General features: G+C 40.1%; 1 protein-coding gene, 1 long non-coding RNA gene and 4 other non-coding genes across 6 annotated transcripts; 5 read left to right on the top strand and 1 right to left on the bottom strand.

Annotated features, from left to right (window-relative positions):
- The first annotated feature begins 2,744 nt into the window (after positions 1-2,744).
- LOC117760882 lies at positions 2,745-2,827 on the top strand. Its single transcript, XR_004613749.1, has one exon. It is a non-coding gene; the product is annotated as a small nucleolar RNA snR60/Z15/Z230/Z193/J17 (small nucleolar RNA).
- Positions 2,828-2,956: 129 nt separating this feature from the next.
- LOC117760880 lies at positions 2,957-3,039 on the top strand. Its single transcript, XR_004613747.1, has one exon. It is a non-coding gene; the product is annotated as a small nucleolar RNA snR60/Z15/Z230/Z193/J17 (small nucleolar RNA).
- A 935-nt stretch (positions 3,040-3,974) lies between these two features.
- Positions 3,975-4,041, top strand: LOC117760887. Its single transcript, XR_004613754.1, has one exon. It is a non-coding gene; the product is annotated as a small nucleolar RNA SNORD78 (small nucleolar RNA).
- A 181-nt stretch (positions 4,042-4,222) lies between these two features.
- LOC117760877 lies at positions 4,223-4,295 on the top strand. The gene has a single exon (XR_004613744.1). It is a non-coding gene; the product is annotated as a small nucleolar RNA SNORD47 (small nucleolar RNA).
- Positions 4,296-10,410: 6,115 nt separating this feature from the next.
- Positions 10,411-12,114, top strand: LOC117759769. Its single transcript, XR_004613555.1, has 3 exons — positions 10,411-10,764; positions 10,919-11,124; positions 12,026-12,114. It is a non-coding gene; the product is annotated as an uncharacterized LOC117759769 (long non-coding RNA).
- An 801-nt stretch (positions 12,115-12,915) lies between these two features.
- LOC117760563 lies at positions 12,916-14,037 on the bottom strand. Its single transcript, XM_034583686.1, has 3 exons — positions 13,633-14,037; positions 13,116-13,517; positions 12,916-13,040 (listed from the first exon to the last, which is right to left on the bottom strand). Exons 1-3 carry the CDS (start codon positions 13,748-13,750, stop codon positions 12,916-12,918), a joined length of 645 nt encoding a protein of 214 aa, XP_034439577.1. The 5' UTR covers positions 13,751-14,037.
- Positions 14,038-15,202: the final 1,165 nt, after the last annotated feature.

Here is a 15,202-nt window from a genome sequence, read left to right as displayed (position 1 = left end):
GGAGAATTGAGAACAGAATGAGGTGATCAACGTTGCTCCGCCAACAGACATTACTGTCTTGTGTTTGAGCACCTGGATATGGATCTGCAGAAATTCAAGCAGGTCAGCCCGGGTCAACACCTTCAGCTGAAGCAGATCCGCCCCATTCTACAGTAGGTTTGTTTTTTAAACTCAAGCTCTTACACTAACTGCTTTGTAGGGTGAAGGGTAAACTTGGTCGCTAAAATGTGTCTGTTATAGTTGTTGTTGAGGAAATAACTCTGTAGCTCATGATTATTATTATGTTTTTCATGATTTCAGCTGGCTACATCCTTGGAATTTCTGAACAGCGCAGGGATCATTCATGCAGATTTGAAGCCAGATAACATCATGTTGGTGGATCATGTCAGGAAGCCACTCAAAGTTAAAGTCATTGACTTTGGTTTAGCCTTCGATGATCCTGAGGAACTGATCGGTGAACCCCTCCAGACCTTGTGGTACAGGTAGGTAACTGACAGCACATCTGTATACCTGGGACAGCTGTGTTTGCTGTAATTAATTAGACAAGTCCTGTACGCTGGCATGTCAGGTTTATGTCTCAGAGTAACATATTGACAGTAACAAGGAGTTTAGTACATTTTAAAACCTCAGTAATATGTTTGTGTTTCTTATCCTAAGATCTCCTGAGATTCTGTATAAAGAGCCTTTCAGTGGGGCTATCGACGTATGGTCTCTCGGCTGTATTGCTGCTGAGCTGTCTACGGGCAGACCACTGTTCCCAGCCTCTAATGAGAATGAATTGGTCAGTATCTGCACTTAAATCACAACAAACGTGTACAGTTCTGCCGTGATGTTTGTGTATTTTTAAATCCACACACTTTATTATTATAGTGAAAGAGTTTCCAGTAGAAGTTCACTGATTTCTACTATTTTACTAATGAGACAAATCAGAGACACTTCATCCATATGTCTCAGTAATAGAAGTGCACCTGATGTACATGATCAACAATGTAAACTTGAAGTTAACTAACTCTCACAATGTTGTGTTTTCTCCACAGATGAGGCAATTTGCGTTTGCAATTAGAGATCCAGAGCATGAAGGAAACTTCCTACCTCATGCGTTCTGGCCAAGACGCTGGATGGAAGGCAGATTTATGGTAAGAAAGTAGTTTACAACCACTTAGCTGGCTCCACTAGCTCACTAATTATGGTGTCTTTCCTTCAGTCTGTGTTTCTTTCCCCTGTGCCATCCACTGCAAACTATCTCAATGAAACAATTCTTCATTTCAGTCCATAGTTTCAATTCTCGTTTGTGATCAACAGCCTGGATGAATTTATAACAGCACAACGTTTTCATAATCCAAACACGAGGACAAGTAACAATGTTTGTTTTCCTCATCTTGTTAAAGGGGACTCATCCACTCTGGGAAGAAGACGTCCAAGCTGAATACTGTGACCTGCAGTGCTTTTTGGACCTAATGACACAGATGCTGATGATGAGTCAGTTTAGAAGAATTACCCCCAGCAGATTCTCCAGCATCCGTTCATCACCATGAGCCACATTCAGGGTTCATACAAAAACAGCCTCTAGTAAGTTTGTGCTTAGATGGTCTGTGTAAGTCTGTGCTGTTGGACATGGGTAAAAAATATCAGAGATATAAGGTGATTAAGGTGTTTGGCTCAGCAGTTTCATTTGTCTTCCAGTGTGAAGTCATGTAAGGATCTGATGGACATCTGTCAGGATCAGAGCTCTGAAGATGGAGGACATGGAGACCAGGTGATCCTGCAAATGTCCCTGAACGAGGACGCCTCCAGCAGCACTGCCAGCCCAGCCAAGGAGGGGAGCCCTGCTGGGATGAGAGATGAGAAGCATTCAAAAATGAATGCAAAGCGTGGCAACAGGTGAGTGTTTGAAATATCTTCCTGTCTTGATCATTTTATATTGTAGAAGAACAGTTCAACATTTTGGTAAATATTCTTGTTTTTTGCTCAGAGTTTAATGGGAAGAATGATAAAACTCTCATTAACTATGGATCTGCAGCCAAGTGCAGTTTAGAATGTGCATTTTTAGAAATGTCAAATCACTGCTTTAAGATCAAGAGTTAAATTATTTTCTTATCCACATCACAGACCAGAAGACTCCCAAGCCAAGGTCAGAAGGAGTGAACGACTGGCAGCCACTCGAAAAGGCACAAGTGGGCAAACGGGCCCAATCAGGTGCCAGAGGATGATAAAGAGACACGATCCCACATCCAATGGCAACCCCTCGACAAAGAAGAGCAACATGAGCCTCAGAAAAGGACGAACATAGTGAGAGGCCACAAAAAGTCAGAAGCTGCCCCCTCCAACTCAACCAATGTTCATTCCCCAAGAAGAGGATGAGGGACGAAGAGGAGGTGCCAGTGTTGGACAAAACCTGCTCATGGAGAGAAGGAAGGTAGAACTTGCCCGTTAAAAAATGACAGTTTAAAAGAGGCTGACGAACTAAAGACTGGAATAAGGAGACCGAACTGGACTGTCAAGATCTTAATTTTTGTTTTATCTGCTCTTTTTAATCGATGACCAAAACCTCGCGCCACCTGAACAGTTTTTTCCCCATGGCAGTGGGGCTCACAAACAAGCCCCCTGCATCACACTGACTCTGGCCCCCAGATTCGTTATTTGCGGCGCTCTTCTGTATTTGCGTGCTTTGGGACTTTATTTTGCATTTTGAACGCTCTAGTATGAGCTACTGGTGAGTTTACCGGTTTAGTTTTGAAACTGGTCTGATACAATGATGATCCCATAGTTCAGCAGAGTTAATCAATGAAGAAGAACTATTGTCTTTCGCTCCTATCTGATGTGTCGGCTTCTATGACCTCCAATGTCTCCTCAAATGGGATTTGGTTTTAATTGAATTTCTTGTTTATTTTCAGAAACCTCTCTGGCTACAGAATGCTATGGTGAGTGAGACTGAAGTTTTATCCTTAAATGAAGTTTGACACAATGATGATACCATAGTTCAGCAGATTTAACAATGAAGAAGATCTATTTGTCTTTCGCTCCTAGCTGATGTGTCACCTGTAATTGTCCTTTAGCCCAAACAGTTTATTATGCATACTAACGTCCCCTCTGTTCTCCTCAGACATGTGACTTCTCCACCGACTAAATTTCCAGCCTTGTTGGTACGTCTCACATTCAAATCAAATGTTGCTAATGTTCAGGCGTGATGAATGTGAATCAGGTCGCTGATCCAGTTGAGGAAATATGTCATGTTTCTGATCTGATACTTGTTGCAAGAGATAAAATTGCTAGTTTCTGCAATCATCATAATTGAAGCTGTTTTTACTTTACAGATCTAATGGGATCTTGGGCAGTTGGGTGCAGAAGATGTCACACAAACAATGTGAGTATGAAAATAAAAACTGTAGAACCTCAGTCCCAGATGACAAGTGGAGCTGGACACAAACATGCCCTTTAGCTATCAGCAGGTAGTTGTCAAGACTGAAACTGCTAGTTGGCTTTTTTCACTTTATATAAAATGAAAGGTATGTAGTTAGGCTAGAACTGCAGGATTTAATTGGGATACCTATTCATAATTGTAAACTTATGTTGAGTGGAAATAAAAGTCAAATTGGAAAATGCATGAATTGGAGTAAATTAATTTACAACTGACACCAGCTCCATTTGCTGGTTGAACTCCACCTCGTCTGGGTCTGAGCAAGCAGCTCTGGTTCATTAGTTGGGAACTTGGTTGGTTTTAGTGAACCTCATGATCCCTGTAGTCTGACCTTGTGATGACTAGATGACGACTGACTTGAAACCATGGAGTCTTGTTATATTAGCTCTATCTGATTTGGTCAACGTAGAAAGCTTCACCCCATGTATGTTGTGCATACTCATCTTATGCTGTTCTGTCGTCTGCAGGTTCTGATCGCTCTCTGAGATCCGACTGAACGGCCAAGACGAGGTTGACTGAGGTGAGAATTCAGAGAATTGCAAAATGGCTTTTGCTGGTTCAGTGATGTCTTTAACAAATGTCTGACCTGAACTTGTAATGTGGACAACATTGTTGCTGAGTAACCTGCCAACTTGAAGCTTAATAGACCAATCACTGACTTGTAATAAGGGTATTTCTGTCTCTTCTCCAGGAAAAGGCTGCATCTCTTGGGCTGACCTTGGTAAGTATTTCAAAGTCTATGACAAAGTGCCAATGTTGGTTTGATAGAAAATATTGACATGAAAATCTGCTTAAATGGACCACTACCTGTGATGACAAGATTCTGCCAAATGATATCTCTTGATTATACCTTACCGTTCCATATTTCTCTGAGGTTGTGGTCTAAAACAAAGGTTTTCCTCATCTTGTTAAAGGGGACTCATCCGCTCTGGGTAGAAGACGTCCAAGCTGAACACTGTGACCTGCAGTGCTTTTTGGACCTAATGACACAGATGCTGATGATGAGTCAGTTTAGAAGAATTACCCCCAGCAGAATTTTCCAGCATCCATTCATCACGATGAGTCACCTTCAGGGTTCATACAAAAACAGCCTCTAGTAAGTTTGTGCTTAGATGGTCTGTGTAAGTGTGTGCTGATAGACATGGGTACAAAATATCAGAGATATAAGGTGATTAAGGTGTTTGGCTCAGCAGTTTCATTTGTCTTCCAGTGTGAAGTCATGTAAGGATCTGATGGACATCTGTCAGGATCAGAGCTCTGACGATGGAGGACATGGAGACCAGGTGATCCTGCAAATGTCCCTGAACGAGGACGCCTCCAGCAGCACTGCCAGCCCAGCCAAGGAGGGGAGCCCTGCTGGGATGAGAGATGAGAAGCATTCAAAAATGAATGCAAAGCGTGGCAACAGGTGAGTGTTTGAAATATCTTCCTGTCTTGATCATTTTATATTGTAGAAGAACAGTTCAACATTTTGGTAAATATTCTTGTTTTTTGCTCAGAGTTTAATGGGAAGAATGATAAAACTCTCATTAACTATGGATCTGCAGCCAAGTGCAGTTTAGAATGTGCATTTTTAGAAATGTCAAATCACTGCTTTAAGATCAAGAATTAAATTATTTTCTTATCCACATCACAGACCAGAAGACTCCCAAGCCAAGGTCAGAAGGAGTGAACGACTGGCAGCCACTTGAAAAGGCACAAGTGGGCAAACGGGCCCAATCAGGTGCCAGAGGATGATAAAGAGACACGATCCCACATCCAATGGCAACCCCTCGACAAAGAAGAGCAACATGAGCCTCAGAAAAGGACGGACCTTGTGAGAGGCCACAAAAAGCCAGAAGCTGCCCCCTCCAACTCAACCAATGTTCATTCCCCAAGAAGAGGATGAGGGACGAAGAGGAGGTGCCAGTGTTGGACAAAACCTGCTCATGGAGAGAAGGAAGGTAGAACTTGCCCGTTAAAAAATGACAGTTTAAAAGAGGCTGACGAACTAAAGACTGGAATGAGGTGACCGAACTGGACTGTCAAGATCTTAATTTGTGTTTTATCTGCTCTTTTTAATCGATGACCAAAACCTTGCGCCACCTGAACAGTTTTTTCCCCATGGCAGTGGGGCTCACAAACAAGCCCCCTGCATCACACTGACTCTGGCCCCCCCCCCCCCGCACATAATTTATATATTATTGGCACTATCCCGAGATCAATCACTGCACCTTAGCACCGCACGTGCCCATAACTTATTGTCCTTTCTGTATATATTGTTGTTTTTTGTCCGATTGTTGTTTTTATGTCCAAATGCACCAACCACACCAAGGCAATTTCCTGTATGTGTAAATATACTTGGCAATAAAAATAATTCAGATTCTGATTCTGACATAAGATTAATGTTGATGTTATAAATCTGTCATAAATAAGACAATAATTCTAGTTGTTATCAAATAATGTTTGTGATTCTTTGTGAAGTTCCATCACCACTGACTGCGAGGCTGCGAGGCAGCGCAGCGCCGTTCCCAAGCACGCAGCCGCCTGGCTGTTCACACGGGACGAGCATTTCTCCGCTGGTCAGCCCCATAGACTGTATATATAAGGTCAGCCCGCGATTCTGCTTTCTCCGCTTGTTGTTGTACCCGTTGAATGTCGGGGTTCGGGGGTAAATGATGGTCTTCATAGCCCCCCCCACCTCTCTTTCTCTCTCTCTGTCTGTCTGCTTGTGTGCTTGTAGTGGATGGGCAGAGGGGGACATTTAGTTGTGTGATTGGGAAAATTAAAACTCCAGGACAACAGAAGGGGAATACAAAGTATGGGATGCATATTTGATAATTTATATCATATAAAATATGTAATTTATATCGTTTAAAATCATGGGGGGAGAGGGGGGAGCTGGCTCATTAGCATTTAAAGGAACAGGCACTCAAAACAGGTCACTCTGTGGAGGGCTGTTTTATACAGGGTAAAAAGGGTGCTGTTTTAAATGATCCTTGTGGTATTTTGACCAAAGTATGTTACAGACATTTCATTAAGACCCCAAGGAACCTTATCAACTTGTGGTAAAATGGGCATGCTATGTCCCCTTTAACAGCTCCTCTTTTGCAGTCATATCGGGAAACACCATCCGAATAAAAATGCACAACTGGGCTGTGTCACTCACGTCTGTAGATTCGTCAAATTGCAGTGAGAAACACTCGCAGTCCGCGATATCCTTCCAAAGTTGCTCGGTTAAATCCACAGCTATGGCTTCACTGCGCCGTGTAACTGTACTTCTTGATAGCTGGAGAGCTTTGATTGAAGATAATATTTCTGGTTTGTTTTTAAAGTCTCTGAACAACGAGTCAGCTGCTTCAACGAATGCCTCTTTTACCATCTCTCCGTCATGGAAGGACTTCTTGTGCTTAACAATGCAGTGACTCACCCGGAATGATGCTTCGGTGGCTGCCTTAACTTTTGTGGTCAGCTGTGAGAAAAATGACTGCTGTCCGGACAACTGGGATTTTAGTTCCTTCACCTTTCTCTTTCTCAGCTCGCTTTTCGGAGGGAAGTCAGTGTCGTAGTTTTTGTGAACCGTCCGAAAATGCCGCTCCACATTTCCCCTCTTCGGAATAGCAATGGTAGACTGGCAGATGAGGCAAACGCACTTCGAATATGATAATGAGAAAAAAAAGTCCTCCTCCCATTCCGTATGGAAGTGGTAGGTTTTTGACTTCTTACTTGGTCCAGCTCCCCCACTCATTTTTATACCCTTTCTTAAGTTTAGAAGAAATAAATCGACTCGGTAGCTTGCTAGACCCTGTGTCCGAATTCCCAGTGTACACACTTGTAAGCGTGGTTTTAAGGGCGGGTACCTCAATGGGCGCGTCGGTAAATTAACTCTGAGAGAGCCGGAGCGTCCACGTGACTGCCTCATGTCCAATCGTGCATGCGTGAGGCGATCGACCCACACTACCTTCGCGATCGACCGGTCGATCGCGGTTGACGTATTGGGCACCCCTGCCTTAGATGATAGACATCACTATTTAGAGATGCAATGTTTTTTTTAACTATGCGACTCTCTTCCCTACATCAGTAGGGATAGCCACATGAGTGCGTAGCAGTTTTCTTAACTCTAACTCTTTTCTCCTAGATTAGATTAAATTAAAAAGATAAACAGCTGATTATGCAGAAGTGGAGTTTGTTTGGTGATAAGTTCACATTATTATGCATTGACTGAAGAATGCAAATATGCTAGTGACAAGAGTGTCAAGATCAACACTAATAGCATATTTGCATGGGGGTGGCATGTGATTTTGGCAGAATTGACTGAATAGGAGATTCAGGAACCTATTTCACTTCACACTTTCATCTTTGTTCTGATAGATGCTGTGTTATACTGCAAACGGTATGCAGTCTGCAAATATGGAGTGCATATTAAAGATTTTTAATTATTAACACTTAATGTAGATTATAGGAGCTGTAAACAAGGGTCAATCGCAATTAAATAATTTTTTTAAGAATACAGATTTAATTTAATAAGTTTAAGGAGTAAGCTGTTTGGTGGATAACAGTTTGTTTGGTGGCTGACAGACTTTTGGTGTGGGTCACATGGATGGTAATGTTTAACCTACGTATGTTTCTTCATTAGGTAGAATTGACACATGACTGGTGTCGATGTGTCAAAAAGGAGGAATTCCCTATGTAAGAAATTAGATATAGATATATTGGGTGTACAAAAAGAACACTCTAAACAATACTCAATAAAACTTTTATCTGAGTCGTGTAATTTGAGTTACAAATAAAATAGGTACAGAAATCCAGATTCCACATATGACAATCCACCACCAAACAAACAGTTTGATCATTTATAGAGGGATTTGATATAGATTAAATTGAATTGAGTAAGTTAGGGAATTAAATAAATACTGTCTTGTTCTTGTTGACATGTATGCTATGCAAGTAGAAGCTTTCCCCACATCTAAACAGGATTCTTCAGCAGTGGCGCAGACACTGCTCGGAGAACTCATTCTACGTTGGGAAATTCCAAAAAGATGTCCACTGATGGTACCCCATTTGTAAGCACAGCTTTAAGGATGCTGGTGAGTATCTGGGTATAGACACGAGGCAACATCGTGCCTATCATCCCGCCAGTGGCGGGGCAGTGGAAAGAAACAAACAGTGGAAGGAGACAACAGCACATTGAAAAACGAACTGGTAGATATTGCGTAAACCTGTCCCCTGTACTCTTTAATATCCACAGGCAGGTGAAGGATGCCCTACCGAAATCTATAGACAGGGAACTGCATGATCTGGAACCAGGAGACTGGATTGTGGTGAAGGACGTGAGAAGGAAAGTCTGGAGAGCACGTCGATGGAACGAGTGCAAACCAAGCAGGCTGGTCTCATCAAAATTTCGTAGGAAATGCTACGAAAAGTAATGCACTAGAATTCGTATGAATTCCACGTAATCGTGAGTCAGGAGGCTGGGGACACGTGACCTATGCGCTTCTCTCTCTTCGTGAAAACAAAAAACATGCCGGACATTCATTTTATTCTTTATGGGAAATTAAATATTTTCATCGTTTAAATGTGTTTTTGATCAACTTTGAAGCAGAAAATGTTATATTTATTTTCATAATCTTCTTTCAGATGGTTTGTATGATATTTTGTTGTTAGTTTTCTTTTATCGGATTTATTTAGTTGTTATGGTTGTTGCTATGGACGCTTCCCTCGCTGCCACCATAGGCCGGCACTCACATATAAGGCAACCACAGTTTAAAACTCCCAAACCGGGACCATTGTTTTATCGATGTGCATGCCGTTGACGGGTACTTTGGGATGGAATGAGTGAGCGTCCTGGAGGTCTTTGAAAAACTTCTCCTTAGCATTACAGCTAACCGCTAGCATGGGCGTGTTGGTCTGTTCAGCCTCAAGGCCATTGGCTAGCAACGGGCATGAAAATGAGTGATTGACAGGCTTGCCTGCCAACTAGTATCACACTGACAGGTCCTGTCAGAGAGAGATGCAAGCTCATAGGCTAGCCATAGCCGTGACAACGGAACATCACATGGTGTTTTGTTTACTTTTTTTTAATAGGGTTACGTAACTAAAAGAACGCCAGAACCTGCTAACCCCCCATGTAAGCACTGGAAACATATGTAATGCTATATGTAATTGTTATTTTGATTCTGATTGAAACCGGGGAAATTAGGTAGTGAAATTTGAAAACATTTTAGTGTTTTATAGATATCTAGATCAGTAAACCGGGACGTCTGGTCATTGTACTGCCGAAATTCCCGCCTGGAATTATTCACCTCCCTGAGTTGTAGAGGTTTTCTTCTGACTACCGAGTCAGGACGCCGAATGGCTGAAAACAGCAGAGAATGGTACGACCGTCCCAGAAGAAGAGAGGGGAGAGCTGGGATAAGGCACAACGGGACTTAGCTAAAGAGGAGACAATGTGAGAGCAAACAAAGTGCATATTTTTATTCTGCAAATTAGCAATGATTCCCATCTACTATTCGAAACGATAGTACAGATTTTACTTCGTCAAAATGTCGCGGGATGGCGCTGTAGATGTTGTGTGGGGTCAACTCTACCGACTGAGAATGCAAACGAGTGAGAATGCGTCATTCGCCAAGAGGTCACTCATAATAGAAAAGTAAGTAAAACGTTTATCTTTAACTACTAATTATACTTAAAGCAAAACTCAGTTCTTTGAAAATTATTTATCAATGCGACAAAAGTTCAGTAATGTTAGTTCTATATCAGTCCAGAACTGCTAATATCAGGACACATCTATAATATATAAATATTTTTTTTAATGTGATTTTAGTTTAATGACACAACATCTGTGGGAACAACTGACCTCCATTCAAAGTTCAGGCCACACATTTTGTTGTATTGACTAGCAGAAGTAATATGTCTGCAAAGTCCAGGAAGAATCTTAAAGTCAAGGATTCTCACACAGGGATGTTCTTATACTTGTACAGGTATAATGGCTGTCCTCGATCTAAAAGATACTCTAATAATAATAATAATAATAATAATAATAATAATAATGATGATAATAATCAACAAATGTGGAAAAATATGTTCTCCATATGCAATTGTTTAGGAGTAGTTAGTTAAATCAAATGCTTATCAGAAAATGCTTAAAGTTTCTTTGGAAGAACTAGGGTAATATTCTGTAATGCGCCTTGACATAGGTTTCCACTCACCAATAAACCGAACCTACGGTAATATGATCCTGTATCCTGTTCACTATTTGCAGCTGCAAATTGTTAATAAGTGTTAATTAGTTAATAGGTGTTTTATAGCAACCTAAGTTTTGTCTGTTTTCCCTCAGATACCTACATCTTCCTTTGCACACCAAGAAGGTAATGTTATTCTGACAATCTTGACAAACTGTTCACTCATGACCAATTGATCACTATTAGGAGGACACTATAGTTATTGAAAGACTAATTTATTATAAGATAATATGGCCTCTGATGGATGAACTCTAATATTTGTTTCTCTTTTCCCTTTCAGTTGAAATGCCTGGCTGGACTATTAAAACCTGCATATCTTGCATGCAGCATATACGTGTTGCATGCAAGATATGCAAACTTTGTGGAGCCCAACAACCAATGAAAAAAACTGTAAAAAAAGCAAAGGAAAAGGCAGACAAGGAATGGGGGGAAAAGTTAAAAAAGGGAGGTAATACCTCCAAGTTAATCGATGCTGCCCGGATTCTGGTAAGCTCTTCACTACCTGTAGTCTGCTGACTCTTCACACTAGCTACATATCCCGGTCGAATGAATGTATAATAGTAATAATTATAATACATTTTATTTGTATAGCACTTTTAAAAGGTACTCAAAGGCACTTTGCATGGTAAAAACACTGACAGTAAAAACAATAACAACAAGGTAACATTATAGCAGTTAAAAGACACTTATTACATAAATAAATCACAGATTAAAAGCAAAGTAAAAAAGGTATAGAGATTAACTTTAGATGCCTTGGTGAAGTGCTATATTTCTTGTACGAAAACACTGTAAATACAAAGAAGTAAGAAATTCAGGTGACATATATGTCAAACATTCATGCTCAAATCGTACAATCGTACAATACAACATATAAAATTGTTAGTAATTGTTTTTTCTACCCTCCCAAGGTCATAGCCCCATTTCTTACGAAATTTACTGCCCGGAAAATTGGCACAAAAACTTCAAATATCTCACTTTGATAGTTCAAAGGCCACACTGTATGACCACTAGACCAGAATTTTGGAAAAATAGTAAACAGGGAGTAATACATTTTTTATGTCTCTCTCTGATTTCCATCAAACTAAGCTTTGTACTATAATAGCAAGGATGTCTGTAAAGTTTAAAGTCATTTTGCTTTGCTAATCTGACAAAATTTGGATACCTCCAAAACTTGTTTTTCCTACTCCTTCTAAGCAAACTTGACTCTCAATGAACTTTGTTTGGCATCTTTTTAATACTATAAGGTGGACAGGTTATACGCCATACTGTTTGACCAGATCAGGGCTATGGTCAATTGGCACAATAAGGATATGGAGCTACTGACAATATAATGCTTTTTGTTTTTAATAGTTAATCCATTTTGATTATGTTCCCGATTTGTTTTCAGGTTCACAAACTCAAGATGGCAGGGTTGCACCCTGGTCTTCTTTTTGGAACAAAGAAGAAGGACTGTGTGTCCTGTGACTGCCTCAGTGGCCTGGTAGTCACAGACAAGGAAAACGCGTCGATGAAAGCAGTACGCACACTTTATGAAAGCCTCTTGTCAGGTTAGTCCACAAAATGTTTTGTTTGTGCTAGTGTAGTCTTTATTAAATATTTTTGGTTACTTTTCATGATCTCACGACACCAACTCTCGGTGGATACAGTCTACAGTGAGCTTTGAACCCTCATTGAATCATTATACATTTTATGATCAGAAACCATATTAGAAGAAAACTACAACCCCTTGGACCAGATATATAGAATTACAGAGTTATCATCCAAATATGTTTATTTCTTTTAAATCTTTCTCTCTTTGAATTTACAAAGTCATCCTTGGTGTATGACAGTATTAATAAGCATACAATACTGGCAGCAACTCCAACATTGAACATGAAAATCAAATTGTAAATATTCTTTTGCATTATTTGTATTCTGCCTTCGTTTTATCAACAATGTTGTTCATGACTTCATGCTGCCTTCCATCTGCTGCACTTTCTCCACAAATTGTCCAAGCTATCCAAATTCCAGTGTTCAATTTGCACAACCATTTTTGTAGCTTTATTTGTACATATGCAGTCCATAAACATGTGATTAGGAACCTTTAAGATTATAAAGATGTTACTCCCTTAACAACTGACTCATTATATTTTTTAATAAGCACAAATTATATCCTAAACATATACGCTGCACACTGAATACGCTTTAGCATTTATTCTTGACCTAGCTCCTGTGCTGCTGACTATGTCTTTCATAGGCTTTACTACACTAAGATTGCCATTGTGTACCAGGAGATGTTTAATAATGTGAGATGAAGATACCTTTCATGTTTATGAAGAGTATAGGCCTCCCTGGAACAACATTTACACTCTCTGGAGGGCATTCACAAATATGGTCTGGCATTTCCAGTGGCAATATTCTTACTAAGGGAAAAGAGATTAAAAACATAAATAAATAGATTTGTGTTTTTAAAAAGAAAAGAAAATATATTTATTTACCACATGTGTGATGAGAATAGTGCCCGTCAGCATCATCTTTCACAACAACTGTTGGCGGCAGTGGCTTGTGGAAGCCATGAACCCTGGATGCCCGATTGTGAAGTGCTTGGGACTGATGATGGATAATGTCACAATCACAGCAGTAATATTGCATGGGCATGCATTCAGCACATCTGATTGTGGCGTCCTTCTTCAAGCATCTTTGACAGAGCTGTGGTTTGATGCAGTTTGCTCTGAGCATATTGTCCATAAGCTGATGTCTGGCTTCCTTCCATCTCTCTGACGAGAAGATGTTTCGAGTCTTCCAGTCGTTGGCTGTTGTTGGTGTGCTGGCATCAATAATGACATCAGTGTCATCATGTGCAACACTGAGAAGACTCTCAAGTTCTTTAAGTGCATTATCTGTTTCAGGAAGAGAAAATGGTGTTGATAAGGAAAAGTATGGGCTGGGCCATCAAATTTGTTTGCCAATCAAACATGGCACAGAAATATAAATATAGAAACTATGATCACTTACCAAGTCCTTCCTCTTGGTCATCGGGCATCTGTACAGAAATCCCCTCAGGAACACTGGGATTGGATGATCGGACCCGTTTCGCTAAGAAGAGAAAGTTTAATGTGAAGAATGCCAACATTTCATTGCAGTGTCAATGTCAATCACGACTAATCTTCTTAGTTCCCAATGGAACTGCCCTTGTCTGGGGATCTCTTTCCTGTTTATCCTTCTGGACCAAGTCTGTTTTGTACATGTCATTTACTCAAATTTGGTCAGGTTACTATTTCAGTTGTCATAGTATATGACAACAAAACATAGACAGACATTATGACAGCGTTCACAGTACAGTATATTAAATGTACTCTTGGAAATAGCGCAATTAAAATGTATGATGTGTTATTGTGCATGGTCCCTGATAAAATAATAAATACAATGTTTCAATATTTCATACCAAGCCAACGTGTGTGCCTTGGCTCAAGAGAAATTTATTTGCATTTGTAGAAGAGTGAGAGAGAACGACAGACTCTTAAAATGAGCCATTTGTTTTATTTATAAAGGACTGGGTTGAGGTTGGAATTACGAGCGAGGGACAGGTTATCTGTAAAACAGTAAAATTAGCGATGAGAGTATGGTCAAAAGAAAGCTTTTTAAAGTTAGCATATTAGCCTAGCTATGTAATGTTGAGTCTTCAAACCGTACAGGTTTACATGTTACCCTGATTACATTAGCAACTTTGCAAAACTTTGATCAGTTAAAATTCTTCAAACAAAGAATACGTTGTTAACAAAATGGATAGGTTTAATGGTAAAAATAAGTATTAGAATTTGCGATATAAATAAGTTATAAGACTTACCGAGGCAGGGGGTGAAGGAGAATGATGTAACGTCCGTTTTTCAGAGCTATGCGCAGGCGCACTGGTCGTTCGTGTTACGGAAGTGAATGGAAAATTAAAAAAACTAACGTCATGATATTAAATAATCGATTAGGTAAGGACTAGTTCATCAATGAAATGTTATTATTGTAAGCTATTTTATTTAGTTGCTTTAATGTGGAAGTTGGTGTGTGTTCCTGTTACAAGCAACGGAAGTGGTTATGTACTGCGGAGCGAGGAATTGACGAGGGGAGGAAAATAAACAGGCATTTTGTCCTGATTCAATACACATCTTTCGTGTCCTTCTTCTACTGATGCCTTGCAGTATATGGAAAGATATTAACGGGGGCAATTTACAAAGTATTCCGGTTTGACGGCAAGGAGCGACAAAAGCGTCCATAGCAACCACCTTAGATACGACAGAAAAGTGAAAAATCTTCGTAATAACTAACAAACCAAACATCGTATAGGTTCACTGAATGAAAATATTGAAACTGAAACACACATATCTCGCCATAAATATCATCAAAACGCATTTTTATTAAGAAACATTCCTAAAATATAGCATTTTCCACCAAGAATACAGCAATCTCCGCCATCTTACTTGAGAATATCGATGCAGAGGTCTGCGCAGGCGCACTTGTCGTTTGTAGCGCTGTGCATTTCGTAGGATTCTCTACGTAAATTTGTACATTACTTTTTTTCGTAAGATATCTTACG

Source organism: Hippoglossus hippoglossus, chromosome 4, assembly GCF_009819705.1.
Source record: "Hippoglossus hippoglossus isolate fHipHip1 chromosome 4, fHipHip1.pri, whole genome shotgun sequence".
Classification (NCBI taxonomy): domain Eukaryota; kingdom Metazoa; phylum Chordata; class Actinopteri; order Pleuronectiformes; family Pleuronectidae; genus Hippoglossus; species Hippoglossus hippoglossus.
This window is presented reverse-complemented; position numbering and strand designations above follow the sequence as displayed.

Coding starts and splice junctions, on each gene's coding strand:
- LOC117760563 (XM_034583686.1), bottom strand. CDS start 13,750: ATGTTGGCATTCTTCACATTAAACTTTCTCTTCTTAGCGAAACGGGTC. Junction 13,518..13,632: donor TGACCAAGAGGAAGGACTTG/GTAAGTGATCAT, acceptor TTCCTGAAACAG/ATAATGCACTTAAAGAACTT. Junction 13,041..13,115: donor CTATTCTCATCACACATGTG/GTAAATAAATAT, acceptor CTTTTCCCTTAG/TAAGAATATTGCCACTGGAA.